The sequence below is a fragment of the Mixophyes fleayi genome, chromosome 2, assembly GCF_038048845.1.
Source record: "Mixophyes fleayi isolate aMixFle1 chromosome 2, aMixFle1.hap1, whole genome shotgun sequence".
NCBI classification, from domain to species: Eukaryota; Metazoa; Chordata; class Amphibia; order Anura; family Limnodynastidae; genus Mixophyes; species Mixophyes fleayi.
The window spans coordinates 18,513,214-18,535,348 of record NC_134403.1 but is presented as its reverse complement, the minus strand read 5'-3'; the positions used below and the strand labels follow the sequence as shown (position 1 = coordinate 18,535,348).

Sequence of the window (22,135 nt, the reverse complement as noted above, 5' to 3'; positions counted from 1 at the left end):
TCCAACCACTCACCCATCGCTCCTCTGTTTCGCTCAAAGCCCCAACCACTCACCCAGCGCTCCTCTGTTTCGCTCACAGACCCTACCACTCACCCAGCGCTCCTCTGTTTCACTCACAGACCCAACCACTCACCCAGCGCTCCTCTGTTTCGCTCACAGACCCAACCACTCACCCAGCGCTCCTCTGTTTCGCTCACAGACCCAACCACTCCCCATCCATATTGCTGATGGAGGTACCTTCTTACGTAGCAAAATATATTGTTGCACCAGTTTTGTATATAGAAAGACTCTTACTCAATATTCAAATTGTATTTTATTAGAAACTTATTGGTGCTCTCGCAGAAACCCATATATGTACATTAATTATTGAATTATTGAGGTCCCACCCACCAGGTTAAACTAGATATGAAATTAAGAAGAAAGAACTGACTTTAACACGGTGCAATGACAGTCTTTAAGTTTCATCCTCCTGACTGATGATTATGAATCCCAACAGTTTTGTTAAAAAGTAACTTTTATTAATAAACTTTAAAATTGCATTGCTTAAAAACAGCAAAATAACAAGGTGAAATTGTGACTTAAAGTGATAATAAATTCTGCTCACTATATCTTATGGTCCCTCTGTCTGTAATTCCTACCGAATTCATTTTTCAGTGAGCTTAACTATTGTCAAACTCGTTGTATTTATGACTGCCATCTAGACCTTATTTCTTACAGTTCTCACTCTCGTAGCCGTGTGAAACAGACTTACCGTTTTTTTGGCGTGAGTTACAGTAAATTAAAACAACAATACTAGGCTAAAATGTTCCATTTATTTATATAATTCCTGGTGAGTTGGTTTATAGGTTGGTCTCACCCAGTTATTACGAGATGTTTCTTAGATAGATAGATAGAGATATATATATATATATATATATATATATATATATATATATATATATATATATATATATATATATATATATATATATATATATATATTTATAGTTTTACACAGCTCATTCTGTTGTAACAATATTAGATATTCTATGAAAATGAATACACTTTAGCTATAAGACTAAACTGTAACAGTTGGAACAAGCCTTAGTTGCAATCACTACCTCCAATATTTAATCGGACTCAATACAGAGATAGTTAATAACAGTCTTGCAGAAGCATATAGAGTGAATTGCTCACTCCCTATCGTTGCTCTACGAGTATTAGGGGCTAATTGGAGCTAGTTCACATTAAAAAAGTGACATAATACTTAATATCATCTTGCTCAAACCCTAGTCAAGTTGTTATTTCATAGGAATAAGTAGATTGAATATGGATCAGACATACTTCGCAAACCAGGAGGTAAATGTATCAACCTGAGTTTTCCAGCAGGTTTGAAAAACCAATCAGATTCTAGCTGTCATTTATTTAGTGCATTCTACAAAATGACAGCTAGAATCTGATTGGTTGCTATAGGCAACATCTCCACTTTTCAAACCTGCCGGAAAACTCTCAGCTTGATACATTTGCCCCCAGATGTTATTATCAGATGTTAATTTAGAGGGGAGGAGGGTGGGATAGAGGGTATAGGGAGCAGAAGTAATCACCAGTTACTACCTGTGGTGTAAACTTACTCACCTCTCTCACAGAATAATCTTTACTTTCAGTTTCCTGCACATAATACAAATAAGAGAAACCTTTGGAGCTTAGTGACACGTTAACCCTTAATGCGCTACAGGAATTGACCATCTTAAATCTTGTTTTCATCCGTGAGAAAGCGGAACAAAACAATCTGCAGATCATATTATTATCAATTGGGGAAGGGGGGTATTTATTTAGTGGAAATGAGTGGACATTGCCTTTAGTTTGACACCCCTACATTCTCAGTGGTGTAGAGCTATCGTTCCAGATAACGAGAGCAGGTTATGAGTCTCTCTCTTTGCACCTTTTAGAAGGAAGCCCTGTTCTTCGTCCTCCTGATCGGAGCTTTCTGCCTCTCGTTGGTCTTTTTGTATTTCTGGGGGGAAGCAAAGAATGACTACAATGACTTTGACTGGTAAGTACCCCCGTTAGATGTCAGCTGTGCCTAATGTTTTATATGAGTGATAACAAGCAGTGTTTGGTGTACAGCGTTAAGGAGACCTCATTTGTTTAGTACAACCGATTAGAAGCCTGATGGGCGTGGCCGTGATTAGCATGCTGGCCGGGGTGATTAGCATACTAGCCGATCACTTGGCATGCTGAAGGGCGGAGCTACAGGTTATTCAAAGCCTGCACTTGACAAAAGAGGTCATGCCCTCTTTAAATCTAAAAAATTAATTGATAAATGAATTTCTCCAGCCGAGTGAGAGATCTTACTACAGTATTACAGCTATGTCCATCCTTTTTTTTTTTAAACTGGTCCTGTAAGAGAGATAAACAAAATCACTTGTTCTCTGTTCGTTTTCCCAGGTACACCTACAGAAGTCTGGGATATTGGTTCCTGTGGTCTATATTAATCCTGGTGGTGGTGGCTGTTTTGTTTACATATATCGGAATATTAGTGGTAAGTCCGGGCTGGCTAGTCTAATATTTTTTATTTTCATGCAAGTAGAACAATCCATGTGGCTTGTTGGGCAGCACAGTGGCCTAGTGGTTAACACTTCTGCCTCACAGCGCTGGGGTCATGTGTTCAATTCCCGACCATGGCCTTATCTGTGTGTAGTGTGTATGTTCTCCCTGTGTTTGCGTGGGTTTTCTCCGGGTGCTCCGGTTTCCTCCCACACTCCAAAAACATACTGATAGGTTAATTGGCTGCTAACAAATTGACCCCAGTCTGTCTGTCTGTCTGTGTGTGTGTATGTTAGGGAATTTAGACTGTAAGCTCCAATGGGACAGGGACTGATGTGAGTGAGTTCTCTGTACAGCGCTGCGGAATTAGTGGCGCTATATAAACAAATGATGATGATGATAGATAAGTGTATTGTGACCAGGTAAAGGAGGGGGGTTATCACCATTGTAACTCCTAACAACCAGTTGTATATCTGCTTCCACTGTTCTAACTTGCACTGATTAAAGAACACAATTAAGTAAAGAAAAGATAATTTTTTTGCACAATTGCACCAAGAACAAGTAATAAGGTATTCGCTAGACATAAAGGCGCATTAAAAACAGTGTGAACCCCCAGCACAAATGCTATTTTGTGAAGTCACGCCTTTGCGCCCAATTACCCGTATTTACCGCAGTTATCTGTGGACCAAGATGGTGGAATCTGCAGGGCTGCAAACATCTGCAATGTCTGATGAGAGGGTTACGGCAGACTGGGGGTGTTCCACGCTAAGTGGAGTTTTGTTTTGCAGGAAACAATCTATTAAATGAGGTGGAGAGGGTGAATTTACATAGGACACATATGGACAACCTGTGGCTCTCTGGGGGTTGTGAAACTACACTAACCAGCATGCTTTGCCAGTCGATAGCCAGTCAATAGCTGACAGGGCATTTTGGTGTTTGTAGTTTCACCCACACAACCACAAGTCGTCCATTTTTTTGGGTTTTATCCCCCTCTCGGCACCTCTGAAGTGCTGGATATATTGTTTGAAGTTGAAAAATGAGCCACTTGTATTGATTATTAATATCAGTACAGGCTATAAGTCAGCTTTAGAGGCGGCGTTTCTCTCCCGCTGTCTGTAACGTTCCCAGAGCTATTCCTTCCATGTCTATCACAGTCGCCATAAACATTACAGCTCTGAACCTCTCCTCTCCTTGTCATCCATCTTCTTCCTAACTGGCCTTCAGCCAGGTAATAATACACAAATGGAAGTTATTCAATCAATGGATGGGGTGGGGTTGTCCAGAAAGGAACAAACACAGAGGAAAATCCCCCAGCACACTGCTATACAATACAGAAGTGGAAGTTGTCAATCAATTTATAGGTTCATGGTAGATGCCAGATATTATTGTTCTTCTAATTTACTTTTTATCTGTTTATGTGTGGATTTACATTATGGCTTAAATCCTTGCATGCAGTATACTCTACAGAAAAAAATACCTGACTGTCTGTCCTCTGTGTGGTGATGGGGCTACCTGGTATCATGTTGGGCTTATATGGTGGAAATATGGGAGTATTTTCCTGGCATGGTAAGATTACGCGTTGGCATTATATGGCACCATGCACTATTATACCACTACGCAGTAGTATAATAGGTTTCATGATGATCTTTATATCCGCCGCAGCCTCACAAAGGGCAGACGGCTTCTCTCTTTTGCGAGTTTTGAAATAATTGGCAACACTGATTTATTTCTGCATGATAATTACAATTTGTTTGCGTTTATGTATTATCTTATGCCTATGTATGCTGAAGGCTGTTTATTTTTAAAATATGATTTTTTTATTTATTTTGCTTTTAGGTGTTAGGAGTATGTTTGCTCTCAGAAGGTCAGCAATTATACCTTCACTGGAGCCACAAGGTACGATACATTACTGGTATAAGAAGTAGGAGGTCGTGATAATATCCATAGTGTACTTGTGCACATACTGAAAAAGTACTTAAGAAATATGTTTGAGTTAGAAGAATAAACCAAAACACAGTCTGTAGGTGTAATAGACAACTTGATACACTTCAGGGGCCGAATAGGGCGTTCGTGACTCTGTACACTCTACAGATATCTGCCTACACTGCTGCTCGTGAGTGCGTACACACTGCCACATTTGCCCGACATCGTTCCATCATTGATGGTGATTTTTAGGAAGTTTATAAAACCAAATCAACAGACGCGACGTGTGTTGGACAATAAAACATGGTTGTGAATACGCACACACTCTTGCACTATCTGAACAAATGGTCGTGCATTGTGTAATCTACACGATAATTGCATAGGTGTGTACCCAGCTTAAACGAAAATTTTAAGACAAAATTCACAAATGCCTGACTGTATTATAGTCTTGTTAACATTGTTTCAAAATCTATACGGCTGCCCTAAATTTATATGTAATGGAAATCTTTTTTTTATGTTAGCTATTTCATATGATCGTAGTCTTTACTGAAGTCAGGTCTGTCAGTCGGTCTTTTCTGTTAAAGTTATTTCACCTTAGGGGTCATCTATAAACTGGGGGGGAACAAATGCAGAAGTGTGTTGCATATTATTAGGATTGGGCACATTGCTGCGACAGGAGCGCATTCAGCCAGAAACACGCTGATCGCCCAGCACTATCCAACGGAAGGAGCAATTTTTTTGCTAATCCTGGCGTGTCCCCCATCTGGATAAAGTGTCCTACACATCCTGTCCTATCACTGTAACAATGGGTGCAGTCGCACAGACGTCGAGAGAGAGAAGAAACAAAAATTTATTTCGGTCGAGGGTCCATATTTTTCTTCGTTTGTAAATGACCCATAAGGAGTTTATTTTTTGACTCGTAAGTTAGTTTGTCCGTTTGTCGGTGTACAATTGTGTTGTGTTGTTGTCTCTCTGATTGACACCTCTTATCGCCGACAGGTGGGGACGCTGGTTATTCTTTTATTCTTTATCGCTGCTCTTGGAGTCCTGTCTAATTTATGGGGTGAAGAATGGGTGACCGTGCGCCTCTCATTTCAGGTATACACTGTGGCAGTAACGTAAAGAGGAATAAAGAGCATTCTCCTCCCAAATGTATTTTTGTACCTATATGTCAATGCACCTGTCGCCCAACCACAGCAGAGACGGCTAAACCGTTATTTATGACAATGCAGCCAATCAATTCGCTAGGAACAAATGACATCACAGAAGCACGCTTCACATTGTCCTCGTGGCTCAGTCACATCACTGGTTCAAAGCCAATGACTGGACGGAATGTTGTCCAATGTAAATATATATATGTGTGACTTCTCTTAGAGGTCTCTATGGATTGCTGCCGTGGTACACAAAAAGGGTATCACTAAACCTGAAACATATAGAGCAAGAAGGTATGTGTATCACTGGCACATGCCATCAATAAATAAAAGAGATATATTCAAAATAACATGATAAAAGTGGTCATAAGTTTGAAGATAATTCATGAAGTATGGGCAGCACGGTGGCTCAGTGTTTAGCACTTCTGCCCCACAGCACTGGGGTCATGAGTTCAATTCCCGACCATGGCCTTATCTGTGTGGAGATTGTACGTTCTCCCCGTGTTTGCGTGGGTTTCCTCCGGGTGCTCTGGTTTCCTCCCACACTCCAAAAACATACTGGTAGGTTAATTGGCTGCTATCAAATTGACCCTAGTCTGTGTGTCTGTCTGTCTGTGTGTGTATGTTAGGGAATTTAGACTGTAAGCTCCAATGGGGCAGGGACTGATGTGAGTGAGTTCTCTGTACAGCGCTGCGGAATTAGTGGCGCTATATAAATAAATGGTGATGATGATGAAGTAGAGTATGAAAGTTACCAAAAAAAAGTCACAAGTGTAGTCTTTATATTGTATCAAAGTCCATCAAGTAATGAAGTCTTTATATTCCAGCAGGGTACTTGAACTACCAACGACCCGCATCTCAGGTCTTTGTCAAGGATTACCTCGACAAGACAAGTGTATCACCGGCGCATAATATCAATAAATACAAAAGAATTACCTTGACAAAGACCCGAGACGCCGGGTTGAAACGCGTTGGGTTACAGCAGATCGTTGGTAGTTCAAGTACCCTGAAGGTCTAATCGGCAACAGAAAACTAGGCTGATTTCTCCATATGGGTCTGGTAAGACTGCATTAACTACCACCAAACAGAGAATTTTTTCACTAGAGTATTTCATTTGCTTTTATATTTAATAAATACTTGTTTTTAAGGTATTAGTCCAGATCTCATGCTTTATGTTTTTTACATGTACTGCGTTCCAAGCATGAGATCGTAGAGAGCATTTCAAACGGGTGATACTACTACAATTGATGGGACTTGACTGCTCTAGACTACATTCGGCTATTGAGTAAGGGCTCCTTAAAGGGGCGAGACACCTGTTATTTGCATGTTCCTTCTCTATTTGGGGACATTCCTCACGCGGTGTATTAACCATATATTACGATATAACCAGTCATCACGTAAAGGTTTTTTGGTATTAGAGTATGCCCATTATTTCTTGGCTGGTTACACTATTGTTTGTTTCTCTTTCTCTTTATGGTATTACGCCATTGAAGATGGCTAACCTAGGTTCACGTTTGTACAGGGCAGGTACCCATGTCAGCCAATCAGCAGATAGCTTTGATCAGTCTTACACAAGTATGTGATGTTGCCAGTTAGTGACGGTTACTGTACTGTGGGAATTGGCACCAATACGGTGTAACTTACCCATATCGTGTGTGGGTGCAGCAATAACACATATTTGTTACTTAGGGGACCACAAGCCAATCACTCAGACCTAATGAAGCTTTAGGCTTCTCTTCTTTGCGCCTACCTTTCCTTTCTCATCCAAGAGAGGTGGAAGATAGGAAAGTACCTCCTCTGCATTCATATGTCACCTATTATCAAAGGGATGGGACAGATAGCATGATGAGTAAGTGATAATATTTACGTGAATGTCCCGGTTCCAAGTGTTATGAGCTGGATCTAGTGACATTAGTGCTCCAGAGGGGCAATCTCTGCATACGGTACCCCTTTGGGTGACAGATTAAGGGGGTCCTATAGAAGGAGCTCTCACAAATCAGGTTAGCCAATTGGGAAATTGTCTTTGAACACCACTTATCAGAACGTTGAATTATCCCTTATTGTATGGTAATCAGTTGCGGGCTGTTTAAATCCTGACCTGCTACTAGGGTAAACTATTGGGGTATGTTCCACAGGTTGGGCTCTGAGTGATTCAGTTATTTAGGGGATATTTGGAGATTAGGACTGGGATATTGGATATGTAATAATGTAATGCGATATCCAGTAAATTAAAATACCTTTGTTGCCTATACTCAGTATTTTTATTTTGAGAATGCACTCGGGAATGTGACAATACTGAGGCACTTTGTGTCACTGGTACCTGGTGAACGGATAGTTGACCCTCTAATGAACATTGGTTCTGCTAACAGAATTGTTGGCCCTCACTTAGCTTAATGATGGGTAAACTTTAAATGATATTTTATTGCATGCTCTACCATTGTCTCCATAGAATAAATAAGCCCACACTCTGTTAATCCCATATTCTATATGGCACCAGGTGCATGGCAATATAAATGCCCTATATGTATCCAAAACAAAAAAGACAATTGTTGTCAGCGCTTATCCTCAGCACTGCATATCTGTGTGTAGCTAGCAATATGAAAACATGAGGTATCGGTTCATATTTTGATCAAAACATTTAAGCCTGCATCCCTTCTCCATGCATTGTAGGTGACCGCTCCGTATCTACACATTGGTGCTGTAGCGGCGATGACTCTGCTGTCCTGGCCGGTAATGCTGTATTTTGTCAGGATGGAAAACAAACGTAAGATGGTCTCTGTTGTATGTATGTATGTATGTACTATAATGTAATGTAGTCAGGGATCTTAACCCACACTCTAGTGACAGAATCCCTCAAGCTAGTTTTATTCAAAAGTCTTTCAACAGTTTTTTGAATGATACGATATTATATTATTTCTAAATGGACTTACCTAGACATCACCATTTCAGATATCCATATAAATCGGTCAGACACAACATTAAAACCACCTGCCTAATATTGTGTAGGTCCCCTCGTGCTGCCAAAACAGCTCTGACCTCTGAAGGTGTCCTGTGGTATCTGGCACCAAGACGTTAGCAGCAGATCCTTTATGTCCTGTAAGTTGTGAGGTGGGGCCTCCATAGCTCAGACTTGTTTTTCCAGCACATCCCACAGATGCTCGATCGTATTGAGATCTGGGGAATTTGGAGGCCAAGTCAACACCTTGATCTCTTTGTCATGATACTCAAACCATTTCTGAACAATGTTTGCAGTGTGGCAGGGCGCATTATCCTGCTAAAAGAGGCCTCTGCCATCAGGGAATACCGCTGCCATGAAGGGGTGTACTTGGTCTGTAAGAATGTTTAGGTAGATGGTATGTGTCAGAGTAACATCCACATGAATGCCAGGACCCAAGGTTTCCCAGTGGAACATTGCCCAGAGCACCACACTGCCTCCGGGGCTTGTTTTCTCCCATAGTGCCCAGGGGTCAGCATCAGCGCTCTGACCAGTCTGCGGCTACTCAGCCCCATACGCAGTAAGCTGCGATGCACAGTGTGTCTGACACCTTTCTATCAAAGTCGGCATTAACTTTTTCAGCAATTTGTGCTACAGTAGCTCTTCTGTAGGACTAGTTGGGCTAGCCTTCGCTCCCCACACACATCAAGGAGCCTTGGACGCCCATGACCGCTGGTTCATTGGTTGTCCTTTCTTGGACCACTTTTGTTAAGTACTAACCACTGCAAACCGTGATCACCCTGCCACTTCCGAGATGCTTTGACCCAGTCGTCATAATTTGGCTTTTATCAAAGTTGCTCAGATCCCTACACTTGCCCATTTTTACCTGCTACCAAGGCATCAACTTGAAGATTTGACTGTTCACTTGCTGCCTAATATATCCCACTGCCTGACAGGTGCCATTGTAGCGAGATAATCAATGTTATTCAGTGATAACATTGTGTGTAAGTGATTTTAATGTTGTGGCTGATCAGTGTATACTTATTTGTTTATAATGTATGTGTATCAAATATTGTCATTAGAGAAGCAAAAATGTACAGCCCCAAACCACGGACCCAAATTATGTCCAAATTCAAGTGCTATGTGGGCTACAGGTTGCTGTTTACCAGCTAGCCCCGGTGAGGCGGTGGTGTTTGGCACATCTGATCAGAGGAACGTCTTTATGATAAATTGGGCCATCCCCTTTACGGCCATTTTGTGGACTCAACAAATATTCCTCTCAGTGTCGCCAGTTCACTCACTAACCACCAACAACCTGAGGTAAACAGTGGAAGCAGCCATTTTGTGAGCTATTAATTACTAGGACTTAGTGGCCTCCATAAACTATTGGTGGTGTCGCTAATTCCTAGCGAATTGATATGTTGAACGTTGAGTCAGCTGACAAAATGGCCGACGCCACTCTGTGCGGTGTTCATTTTCTAAAACCATGGCATGAAATGTTTGCTTTAATTACAGTGCGGCCCTATATTGATTTATTGTTATTAGGGAAGTTGATGATGTTTATGTTTGCGTCACTGCAGTCTTTCAGGCGATAATTTTGGGCCCGTATCTCGCCCTGCTGCTCGTCCTGTATTTCATACCATTGGGAATGTACTCGCCGTGCATCAGAGAGGAAGGGACACTAGGAGCAAAACCGCTGCTGATTGGACATAGAGGATTGCCGACAGTAAGTGGCTGTACGCTGTAGCCTAATGTTTTTGTGTTTGTCTTTATGCCAATGATCCCCTGCAATGTGTTTGTGTGTTTCAATCATCTGAAGAAAAGGTTTTACATCACCGCCAGAATATTTGAAAACATTTTTTTGCCTCTAGTGCATGGTGAGAACTCCGGGAGACAAGCTTTGTCAACCTGTAGAACTATATTTCCCAGCATGCCCTGAGTGTAATTGTCCTTAAAATGCTGTCCAAATATCCTATTAAACTCAACACTATTTTTACCTCCAGTCTAGCACCACAAACTGTAAATCACGTACAAGTTAGTAGAATTTTTTGTTTTTCTTTTAAATACTCCAAAGACAGCACCGCTTTTGTAAAATATGTAGAATGGTCTTAAAATGAAAAAAATAAAATAAAATAAAAGACAAAAAAAATAAAAGGACACATTAAGCTTATTTTCTAGGCTCAACGCAACATTTTAAATGGTATTCTCTCAAAATATGTCACTTTATTTTTTTCCTTCGAAATGCACCTTTTAAAACAATGTTTTGTGTCACCAATGACCTAAAAATAAATAGAATAGCTTTTGCTTCAAGGCTTTTGAAATAACTTTTTCACTCAAACACTTAAGACACCCATCGATGGTATTTTAGCGACACTTTTTACATAAAGAACTAGTTTTGCGGTACTTTGAGAAAAAGCATCATTGATAAAATATGCAGCTAATTTTATCCTTTATAAATTCTGGCCTCCTTTTCCTGGGTAGGGCTATAAGTCATTAAGTTAGCAGGACAAAGTGTTTTATGACACGGATTGAGTTAAAAAAAACACTAATCAAACTTTAGAACTTTAGGGGAATAATTATCTTTTGTGGATTCTTACGATTATATTTTTTTAATATATTATTGTTGTGTAAATGTATTGTTGCAAGGTTAGGAAAAATGTGCTTGTATGTCTGTCGGTTTATCTTGGTATATCTTGTCAATCCCATTGGGCAAACTTGTCTTTTTTCGAGGCAGCTACAGCCATAGCATTAGTTGTTTGTTATCAAAATTGAGATTTCAGTCCATTTCCTGGTGTAGGAAATGTCCCCTGTACCACAATCATAATCAATGGTAGTGTTATTGAGGAGATAATGAAGATGCAGATTCCAGAATTCAAGGATTATGAGGTGTCAAGAATAGCCCCCTCTAGCTATTCCTAAATTTAATATCTTATCATATATTCACACAGTCAAACAATATATCACCTCTAATTTGTCAGGAAGCCTCTCCTCATCCTCTTTATCTGTCACAAACCGCACTTGTGACTTGGAAGCTTACTGTAAGGGAACACACAGGATTCCAGCCCAAATCTCACACTCACCTCTTTCTTTAAGGATACAGATTTACTGGTCCCTTTCCCAATTCAGACACCCGCTTCCACCCCTCTCCGCCAACTGCCACCAGCTACGTATAAGGCCCGTAGCAAAGCTATGACTTAATTATCCAATTGCGCACACTCTGTGCTCTGGTAGCTAAACAGTTAACACTTCACACTCTGGTTTCTAAAGAGTTAACCCAGCCAAGCAATCTCTTTCTTCTTAACAGGCAGTGAATTTGTTTTAGGGCAAAAAGGACGTCACTATCATCAATAAACTATTGACATACAAATAAAACATTGCATAACAGTTATAAAAACAAATGGGATGAAAGTACAGAGTATAATTCACGTATAATAATATGTAAGCCTGATAATTAGATTGATACCCAAGAGCTGACAATTTGTCCCTTCACAACACAGGTTTTTAAGCAAAATCAAATGGGACAGCATTCACAGGGGCAGTGTGGATGGTACTGTGGGGGCTGGAAATGTCCCCTGGGTGTCACCTAGGTTTTGTTCAAAACTATTCCTCAAGTTTTGACCTGTCCTTACTTTTCTCAGGTATATCCCAGAGACATAACTCTACTGTCAAAAAAACGGTCATAAACTCCTGCACATTTAAGTAACGAACATGATGGAATTCTAACAATATGACATACCTTTCCCAAGGACATGTGACTACAGCTGTTCCCTGTGCCGCTGGTACCTATAATTCATAACCCTGGTGTGGTTTTTGCTCCTCAGTATGGAGTGCCACACGGATTTCCCAAAATATGAAATATGAAGGCATTTTCTTTGAAGTTCATATTTCTATATACCTGTATAGAGAGCCTTTAGGTGTTGCCTTTGTCTACTAGGATCTCACCTAGGCCCATGGCTTTCCCTAATTTACACCTAGTGGTTATTTTGTTTTTACAATACCTATTGAAAGGAAGTCTCCTCTAATTAGGAAGTGGAATACATGATCAAAGACATTGGATGTCTGTGATCTGCATGTCTTAAAGTTGGTTTTCTAACAGAGGGTCTGCTCAGCCTACTTGCCTCCCACTGGGCTAATTGACCAACTGTTTTAAAAAAACGAAGCAAAACTTTTATCTGAGTGAAAATCACGTTAATTTCAATTTATCAATTTAATATTTTATTTATTCTCTCATCCTGACATGGGACAATACCATAAATAATGGAAAAGTTAATTGTTAGGTGCCTGGTTTCTGTTATGACTGTTACTGCTGTATGATTAAGAAATCAAATCTTTGGAGTAAGACCAGCTCCAAGATTTTAAAGGTCTTTTCTTTATATAAACTATGTACTCATTGTTTTTCAATTTTGTACGAGATTTGCTTCCACTTTTCTATACATCTGGTCGTAGAGTCTAAGTTCATTGTCTGTCTGGTGTGTACATGAATCACAGAAGTACGAAGATGTTAAGGTTCAATCTCACAGAGCACTGCTAAGTGTACAATGTTTTTCTTTGAGGTTAAAGCATGTAAGATTTTCACAATATAACTTCCTGCTTGGAGATGAGCGAAAATAGGTATTGATATCGAGAATTTAGTTGGGAGAGGATCATATTCAAGAGATCTGAGTGTGGATCACAATAAAATAATTGGTAGAGGAGACAAAGGCAATGATCAAACTTTGTCTGATAAATTGTAGAAGATTGTGTGTGTGTGATGGTTGGGAATATTACGTGAGTAAACTGTGTGTGTGTGTGATGGTTGGGAATATTAAGTGAGTACACTGTGTGTGTGTGTGATGGTTGGGAATGTTATGTGAGTACACTGTGTGTGTGTGTGTGTGTGTGATGGTTGGGAATATTACGTGAGTACACTGTGTGTGTGTGTGATGGTTGGGAATATTACGTGAGTACACTGTGTGTGTGTGATGGTTGGGAATGTTATGTGAGTACACTGTGTGTGTGTGTGTGATAGTTGGGAATATTACGTGAGTACACTGTGTGTGTGTGATGGTTGGGAATGTTATGTGAGTACACTGTGTGTGTGTGTGATGGTTGGGAATGTTACGTGAGTACACTGTGTGTGTGTGTGTGTGTGATGGTTGGGAATGTTATGTAAGTACACTCTGTGTGTGTGTGTGTGTGTGATGGTTGGGAATGTTACGTGAATACAGTGTGTGTGTGTGTGTGTGTGTGTGATGGTTGACAATAGTACGTGTGTACACTGTGTGTGTGATGGTTGGGAATATTACGTGAGTACACTGTGTGTGTGTGTGATGGTTGGGAATGTTACGTAAATACAGTGTGTGTGTGTGTGTGATGGTTGACAATAGTACGTGTGTACACTGTGTGTGTGATGGTTGGGAGTATTACGTGAGTACACTGTGTGTGTGTGATAGTTGACAATAGTATGTGAGTACACTTTGGTTGTTGAGAATGTTATGTGAGTACACTGTGTGTGTGTGTGATGGTTGGGAATGTTACGTGAATACAGTGTGTGTGTGTGTGTGTGTGTGTGTGTGATGGTTGACAATAGTACGTGTGTACACTGTGTGTGTGATAGTTGACAATAGTATGTGAGTACACTTTGGTTGTTGGGAATGTTATTTGAGTACATTGTGTGTGTGTGATGGTTGGGAATGTTATGTGTGTACACTATGGGCTAGATTTACTAAGCTGCGGGTTTGAAAAAGTGGTTGCTATAGGCAACATCCCCAATCAGATTATAGCTTTCATTTATTTAGTACCTTCTACAAAATGAAAGCTAGAATCTGATTGGTTGCTATAGGCAACATCCCCACTTTTTCAAACCCGCAACTTAGTAAATCTAGCCCTATGTATGTATGTGTGTGTGTGTGTGTGTGTGTGTGTGTGTGTGTGTGTGTGTGTGTGTGTGTGTGTGTGTGTGTGTGTGTGTTCTATGTAGATGTAAAATTGTATGGTGGAAATGTTGAAATTTATGCCAGCGAACTAGGTGTGACTGCAGTCTGATCAAAGACTGACATACCATAGGTATACCAGTCCCTTTGTCTTATCTAATGTTGGTTTTTTATGTAGATGAATGTGCGTTATATCTTCTATCTCATACCTTATACCATGTACTGAGCTTTCACTGACTCTGGCCCCGGAACGTTTTACCGGTTCTGTGTGATTCCAGCTTCCTGGCTCTGCCGTGCAGTCAGTTGCTGCCTATTGAGACTCGACCTGGGGGGGGGGGAGGGCTGCAAACTGTGGGTTCCCCAAAGCAAAGTCCGTCTTGCCGTCGACTGTAATAAATTTACATACAGAGATGACTGTTTTTTAAAATCACTAATATAGCAACATTATTCTACTGCAACATCCATTTAACGTTTCTCTTCAAATCATTCTGATAATCTAGAACCTACCTAATCTAATGTACAAAAGTGGCATTAATATACTGTATATATATATAAACTCTCATGTAAATATTCTTTATATAAACAGTGAGTTGTGATGCCATTACTTTGTGTATTGTCACTATTGTATATATTAGGAAAACCTGCGTATTAGATCTACGCCAATGTAAATGATTATAGATTTTGTGAGGGGTAACCTTGAGATTTGATATTGGAACAATACTTTTTGACCTCTGATACACTATATTTAAGGGGAAGTGTATGTATCTATATAATGGGGCAGCACAGTGGCTTAGTGGTTAGCACTTCTGCCTCACAGCACTGTGGTCAAGAGTTTGAATCCCGACCATGGCCTTATCTGTGTGGAGTTTGTATGTTCTCCCCGTGTTTGCGTGGGTTTCCTCCAGGTGCTCCGGTTTCCTCCCACACTCCAAAAACATACTGGTAGGTTAATTGGCTACTCTTAAAAATTGCCCTTAGTCTATCTCTGTGTGTGTGTGTGTCTGTGTGTGTATGTGTATATTAGGGAATTTAGATTGTAAGCTCCAATGGGGTAGGGACTGATGTGAATGAGTTCTCTGTACAGCGCTGCGGAATTAGTGGCGCTATATAAAGAAATAGATGATGATGATGATGATGATGATGATGATGTGCGTGTTCTAAATATTGTTTCATAAAATGTTGAGAATGATAAATTTATTTATATTTGTCTGTCTGCCCCCCCTCTACAGATGGCGCCAGAAAACACCAAGATGTCATTTGAAAAAACAATTGAGTATGACGGCGATGGCTTAGAAACAGATGTGACTATGAGGTTTGTTCATTTCCCCATAAATCTCCAATATCCTCTTCCCCTTAGTGCTGCCTGATATCCTTCCACGAGGACAATAAAATGAAGATTTTATCATACACCAAGAAAGCTCAGGGAGATTAATATGTCAGATCTCAGGGAGATCGGCCTTTCTGATGCCCAGTGTTTCAATCTCCAGATCTTTGGCATTGATTACACACGGTCTAGTGTTTATCTGCAAATGAACTGATGGGATTATGGCCAGTGATGAATGCAGATCCCAGATAGAGGAGATACTTCATTAGTGCATGACCCAGCTTCAGGATCACCGTGTGAAATAGGTTGGAGACTAGACAGATACAACCTAATAGCAAAATGTCTAACTGTCCCTGTTTTGGATCAAATTCTCCTGTCCCTCCAAACCCTCCAAACCTTTTATGTCTATAGATTTATATGGGTTGCCCCTCCGTTAACTGCAAAAGAAAAGCAGGTGAAAGTGCAAAGTGTACACAACTAGTACACACATGGATTGTATTACTATTATTTTTAATAAAATCATGTCCAAGGAAAGGATTTTCAATAAACGGTGGAAGTTATTGTTTATTAAAAATGTATCTAAATCAGTAAAAATTATAGCTGGTAGAATTAAGATCTGCAATACAGTTTTAGTTTATCGTTAAATGCAGAATTTTCATATTTTAATATTAGAAACACTTCTTGTACATAGCATAGATCTTCTTAGATAAATTGTCTTATTTCAAGATTAAAAGTATTGGATTCCTCTGTCCCATCTATTATTCTTGACAGTCATATATAACGCTTTTATAAATGTTATATTACAGTTGACCTATCGTGAGGTTTTGAAGATTCTTGAACACACTTAGAAACGTCCTATTTGCAGTGTAAAGTTTTTATTCTACCTACAATTCTGATAAAATTAGAGATGCTTGGGCTCGGTTTTCTGAAAAACTAACCCACCCGAACTTAGGGGATCCGAGTAGGCTCGTGAGCCGGCTCGGTACTTTGGCGCGTCCTTGGATCTGAATCGAGGCAAAACGTCATTGTTGCTTTGTCGGATCTCGCAGGTTTTGGATTCCATAAGTACCTCCCTCCCCAGGAGATCCAGTGCCATTGCTCACACAGAAACAGGGGTAGCAGTGTTCTTGTCACTCTCCAATCTCCAGTGACATTGCTCAGTGCCATTGCTCACACAGAAACAAGAGGGGTAGCAGTGTTCTTGTCACTCTCCAGTCTCCAGTGACATTGTTCAGTGCCATTGCTCACACAGAAACAGAGGTAGCAGTGTTCTTGTCACTCTCCAGTCTCCAGTGACATTCAGGGCCATCTTTTCCATTGGGCACGATGGGCAGCTGCCCGGGGGCCCCATGGGCAAGGGGGCCCCATAGGCACGGCTCTTAATGAGAATAAATAATCCTGCAAAAGAAAAAAACCTGCGAAAAAAACCTACAATGGTCACTGAGCAAGTACATCTATCTATCTCTATCTCTATATATCTATATCTGTATACATCTATATATCTATATCTAGGGGCCCCGGTGCACTGCTTTGCCCGGGGGCCCATAATGTTGTTAAGATGGCCCTGGTGACATTGCTCAGTGCTATTGCTCACACAGAAACAGGGGTAGCAGTGTTCTTGTCACTCTCCAGTCTCCAGTGACATTGCTCTGTGCCATTGCTCACACAGAAACAGGGGTAGCAGTGATCTTGTCAGTCTCCAGTCTCCAGTGACATTGCTCTGTGCCATTGCTCACACAGAAACAGGGGTAGTAGTGTTCTTGTTACTCTCCAGTGCCATTGCTCACACAGAAACAGGAGGGGTAGCAGTGTTCTTGTCACTTGACAAAAATGGACTGGAAATGACTGGAAATTAATGTTATTGAGGTTAATAATAATAATATTGGAACAACAAAAGAGCCAAATTATGTGATTTTAGCAAAAAAAAATAGGGATCCAAAACTAAAACACGTGAGGGCGGTTTTGCTAAAAACAAAACACAAAATTAATCCAGATCCAAAACCAAAACACGGGGGCCAGTGAACATCTCTAGATAAAATATGCTATAAAACGGTGCCCCTTGTACTTTTCTGGTACTTCATGAAATGCCCTTAGTATAATTTCAATTGGCATTGAAAGTCCTGTGACAGTAATCTTATGCGACCATTCTCAGCCAATCGGAAAGCTCTCTTGAGAATTGGAGAATGACTGTGCCCCTTCCAGTTTGTGTCTCCTCCTCCTTACTTTCAATAATAGTCATGAATATTTATACCTAGATGGCTAACCAGACTCTCCAACACGATCCCTTCCACCTGGTTCAAAATGTTCTGCTCCAGGAAAATTGCCCCTTAATTTACTATTTTCATTACCTGTGCTGAATGATTGATTGAGCAGGGTGTTTATTTTTTAAAAAATACTTCAACCCAGTTATCTGCAGTAACTAAATGGGCACTTTAAGAGCAGAGTATTTTGTACCAGATGGGAAATCTACTTTTACATGTTTGTGTGGAGTTAATCCATTGTATTTGTAGCTTTGTTCAGATATCTGTTTAATGCATTGTGAAGGTTAATTGTCCACTTCAATATCATGTTTTACAGTACTTCAGATACCTAAATGCTGGTGTTAAACTTTAACAGCAACTAACTAAAAATATATTTCCTGTTAAAAATCATTTTGCAAGCATGCTAACACTACTCAGACTTAAAATAGATCTTGTGCCTGAAATCAACACTTAAAGACTAAGACGTGACTGTTGCTGCCATTTGACAGACATCTTGTAAATATTTGATACTCTTTAGCAATACCTGTAACCATGGAAGCTTTAGACAATGATCGTTTCCATGGTTACATCTGTTAACAAGGAGTGTCAGATATTCACAACACACCTGTGATATGGCAGCAACAGCCAAGTCTAAAGGCCTGATTCAGTTTTCTTACTTAAGTTTTCTGGACAAATCCATTTTGCTATGCAAGGGGTGAAGATTAGTTTATTATTTTGCACATAAGGAAAATGCTGGCTGTTTTTTTCATGTAGTGTCCAAATACTTCCTAGCTTAATTGTATGTTGAAATTTAAAGTTGATCTAGGAAAAATAAGTCGGTATTTTCATTATGTGCAAAATAATAAACTAATATCCACCACTTGCATTGGTACATGGTTTTGTCCAGGAGAAACCTTAATTAAAAAAAATGAGTACGTTCCTTAATGAATCAGGCATATATGTATGTGGACTGCATTGGATCAAGAAACATATTATTTGATTTTTAGACTTAATAAAATGGCGAATTAGGTTTCTATTGACAAACGAAAAAAAAATCTTGGAGCCCTGCCTAGTATATCAAAAAGAGTAAAAATAAACACACACACGATTGTAAAATAAACTGTAATTAAATAAATCGCACCCCAAAACCATGTTCACCACTTTATTAAATATATAATTGCATCTTCCCCCTTTATTGATCCATCGTAGTCCAAATAGGGAAATAAGAATCTTCATTCTTGATGTATTCCAAAATGATTGGCTGATAGTAACTGAGACTTCTCTTCAATCCAATCCGTGTCCTGAGCTGACCGCTGATGATTGACTACCAACTATCTACTTAACCCCCATCTCCTCCCTTTGCTCGTCCTCCCTTCTCTCCTCTTGCCTCAACTGGCTCCTCTTGTGCCTGGTCTGTTTACCCTCCCTTAGGATGTAAGCTCGTATGAGCAGGACCCCCTCCCCTCCTGTCTCATACCTGTTCTTCCGCTCCGTCTTCACTGCATATGACTAGCCGGAGTTTCTGAAGTATTGGTACTTTTTGTTCGTTGTTCTGTATGGTTTCACCCTGTATAGTCTACTGTTAGTACTGTGTGCGGCGCTGCGGATACCTTGTGGCGCCTAACAAATAAATGATAATAATAATAGCAGTTAGGTGGAATCCCAGAGATCATTTGGTGGTGATGGCTCTTTTTTGGGGGAACTTTCACAGGATTTTATTTATTTAATTTCAATTTGTTTGATGAAGAAGGAAGATTTTTTTTAAAAAAAATATTTAATAGGAAGTGAATAAAGTTTTGGGGTGTCTTTTATTTAAAGTTTTTATATTAAAATCGTGTGTGTTATTTATTTATTGGAATGAATCCCCCGTCCACTATAATGGGGGGGGGACGGAGTGGCAAAGTTTCCACTCCATCGGTCCCAGTCTAGTTTATAAGCCCAGTGCCAGATTTTTGGGATGAGCCTTGGAGTTTTTCAGCATAGGGCTGGTAGCCTGTGAGGAGGGGTGAGGGTCGATGGTTTCAAGAACAAGTGGACACACTTTAAATTAGCGGAAGACTGAAAGGTATCATATAGAAAGTGGCATAGAGCCACGTAATAGTCTCCCAGCATAAGACACGTGGCTATTGTAACAACTTAGGTGCAGGATAATAAAAAAGTAAATAACAAAAACAGCCGCACATAGTAAATGGCAGAATAGGTGGACGGGCTGATTATTTTTCTGTCGTTAAATTAAAGTCCAAAACTTAAAAGCACCGTCATTCCCCACGTCTAGTCCTCCAACATTGCAGCCGGATAAATACGGTGTCCCAGGACTGTTCTGCTCTGTTGAGCTGCCCGGTTGACTTGCACAGAAATCTCTGTGGGTCCAGCCACCGACTAATCTAGATATCCATTATTGACCTGGGATTTCCAAGCCTTGGGGAACTCTGCAGCCTATTAGGAACATTTTAAAGGGAAAACAATGCAGATAGCTCATTGACCCAGTCCAAGGTACCCACTATGGGTCCGGCCCATGGGGGCAAGTGCCCCCCCGGCCCGGTCAGCCCCTGTTATTGGCCATGAATGACACTGACGCTAATATGTCCTTCTCTTCCAGTTTTGATGGCGTTCCCTTTCTCATGCACGACAGCACTTTGAAGAGAACAACTAATGTCCAGGAAGTCTTTCCCAACCTGACCAATATCAATGCCGCCATGTTTACCTGGGACATGCTGGAGACTCTTAATGCCGGGAAGTGGTTCACACAGGTATTTGTTTTTTATTGTCTTCTATTATATGGTGACATATAATTGTTAGATTGCCAGACTTGGAAAAAAAAAGATAGTGGTTATCAATCTGTTGGGCAGCGCGGTGGCTCAGTGGTTAGCACTTCTGCCTCACAGCACTGTGGTCATAGGTTCGATTCCCAACCATGGCCTTATCTGTGAGGAGTGTGTATGATCTCCCTGTGTTTGCGTGGGTTTCCTCCAGGTGCTCCGGTTTCCTCCTAAACTCCAAAAACATACTGGTAGGTTAATTGGCTGCTAACAAATTGATCCTAGTCTGTCTGTGTGTGAGTGTGTGTCTATATTAGGGAATTTAGACTGTAAGCCCCAATGGGGCAGGGACTGATGTGAATGAGTTCTCTGGACATTCTTAACATAACAGGAGGCACAATACAAGTATGAATTAGTAGGGTCATCATTATTTCTAGATCAGAGGGGCAAAAAATATTATTAATTATCTGACGGGGAAAGAGTATTTTATTAATAACTTAGTGTCCTAAATTTTATGTATGGTTACCTGTAAGGGGAAACATTATTATTATTATATTATTGGGGCACACTACTTGAGGGCCAATGGGACAATGATCATTTTGTTCTGGCGTGGCAACACTTGATATCTCCTGATTGTTGAACTACAAGTGACAGTGTGCACTTGTTCCCTACAAACGTACAATAAAGTGTTGAAATGTTGAATTATATTCTTTTTTTTTTCTGTAGTCACTGAAGTGGGGCAACCAATCAGATTCTAGATTTCATTTATCTATTACATTCTAGAACATGACACTTGGAACCTGATTGGTTGCTATGGGCAACACCTCCACTTTTCCATTTTAGAAGGTTTGATAAATCTACCTCGTTGTCTACACTAGAGTCGGACACTCTCTTTATTTAAAAAGAAGGTAAAATCCATTTAATTCTATATTTCCCAGAAGCCACCATTTTCCTACATGGGTTCTATGTCTGATGAAGATCAGCAAACGGCGGCCAATCAATCTATCTTCAAACTGAGTGACTTGCTAAGGTTGGCTCAGCGCGGCAATAAAACCGTGCTCTTTGACCTGTATCGCCCTCCTGTGGAACACCCATACCGGGACTCCTGGATTAACCGCACGCTAGAGGTCATCCTCAATGAAACCAATATTGATCCAAAACTGGTATGTAATATTACAACATTTTGTAATGATATAATGCTATTGATACAAATATGTCTTTTTGCAATTGTGGTGACTAAATAAAATCTAAACTGTAAAAAAAATATTTTGCAAATTATCCTTGCTGAATTCAAAGGGTAATTTTTTATTTGGTGCAAACAGCGGAATGTATTGTAACCCCTAGCAACCAACATTGTATTAGTAT

General features: G+C 40.2%; 1 protein-coding gene across 2 annotated transcripts in view; it reads left to right on the top strand.

The window, feature by feature from the left end:
• GDPD4 (glycerophosphodiester phosphodiesterase domain containing 4) overlaps positions 1-22,135 on the top strand; it is a 60,404-nt gene that overhangs the window by 24,816 nt on the left and 13,453 nt on the right. For both annotated transcript variants that reach the window (XM_075198594.1, XM_075198593.1), the window contains 9 exons: positions 1,929-2,032; positions 2,428-2,521; positions 4,363-4,422; positions 5,449-5,547; positions 8,271-8,364; positions 10,116-10,261; positions 15,677-15,759; positions 20,611-20,761; positions 21,709-21,933. In XM_075198594.1, the coding sequence (XP_075054695.1) occupies positions 1,929-2,032; positions 2,428-2,521; positions 4,363-4,422; positions 5,449-5,547; positions 8,271-8,364; positions 10,116-10,261; positions 15,677-15,759; positions 20,611-20,761; positions 21,709-21,933 (1,056 nt within the window). The remainder of the gene's footprint in view (positions 1-1,928; positions 2,033-2,427; positions 2,522-4,362; positions 4,423-5,448; positions 5,548-8,270; positions 8,365-10,115; positions 10,262-15,676; positions 15,760-20,610; positions 20,762-21,708; positions 21,934-22,135) is intronic.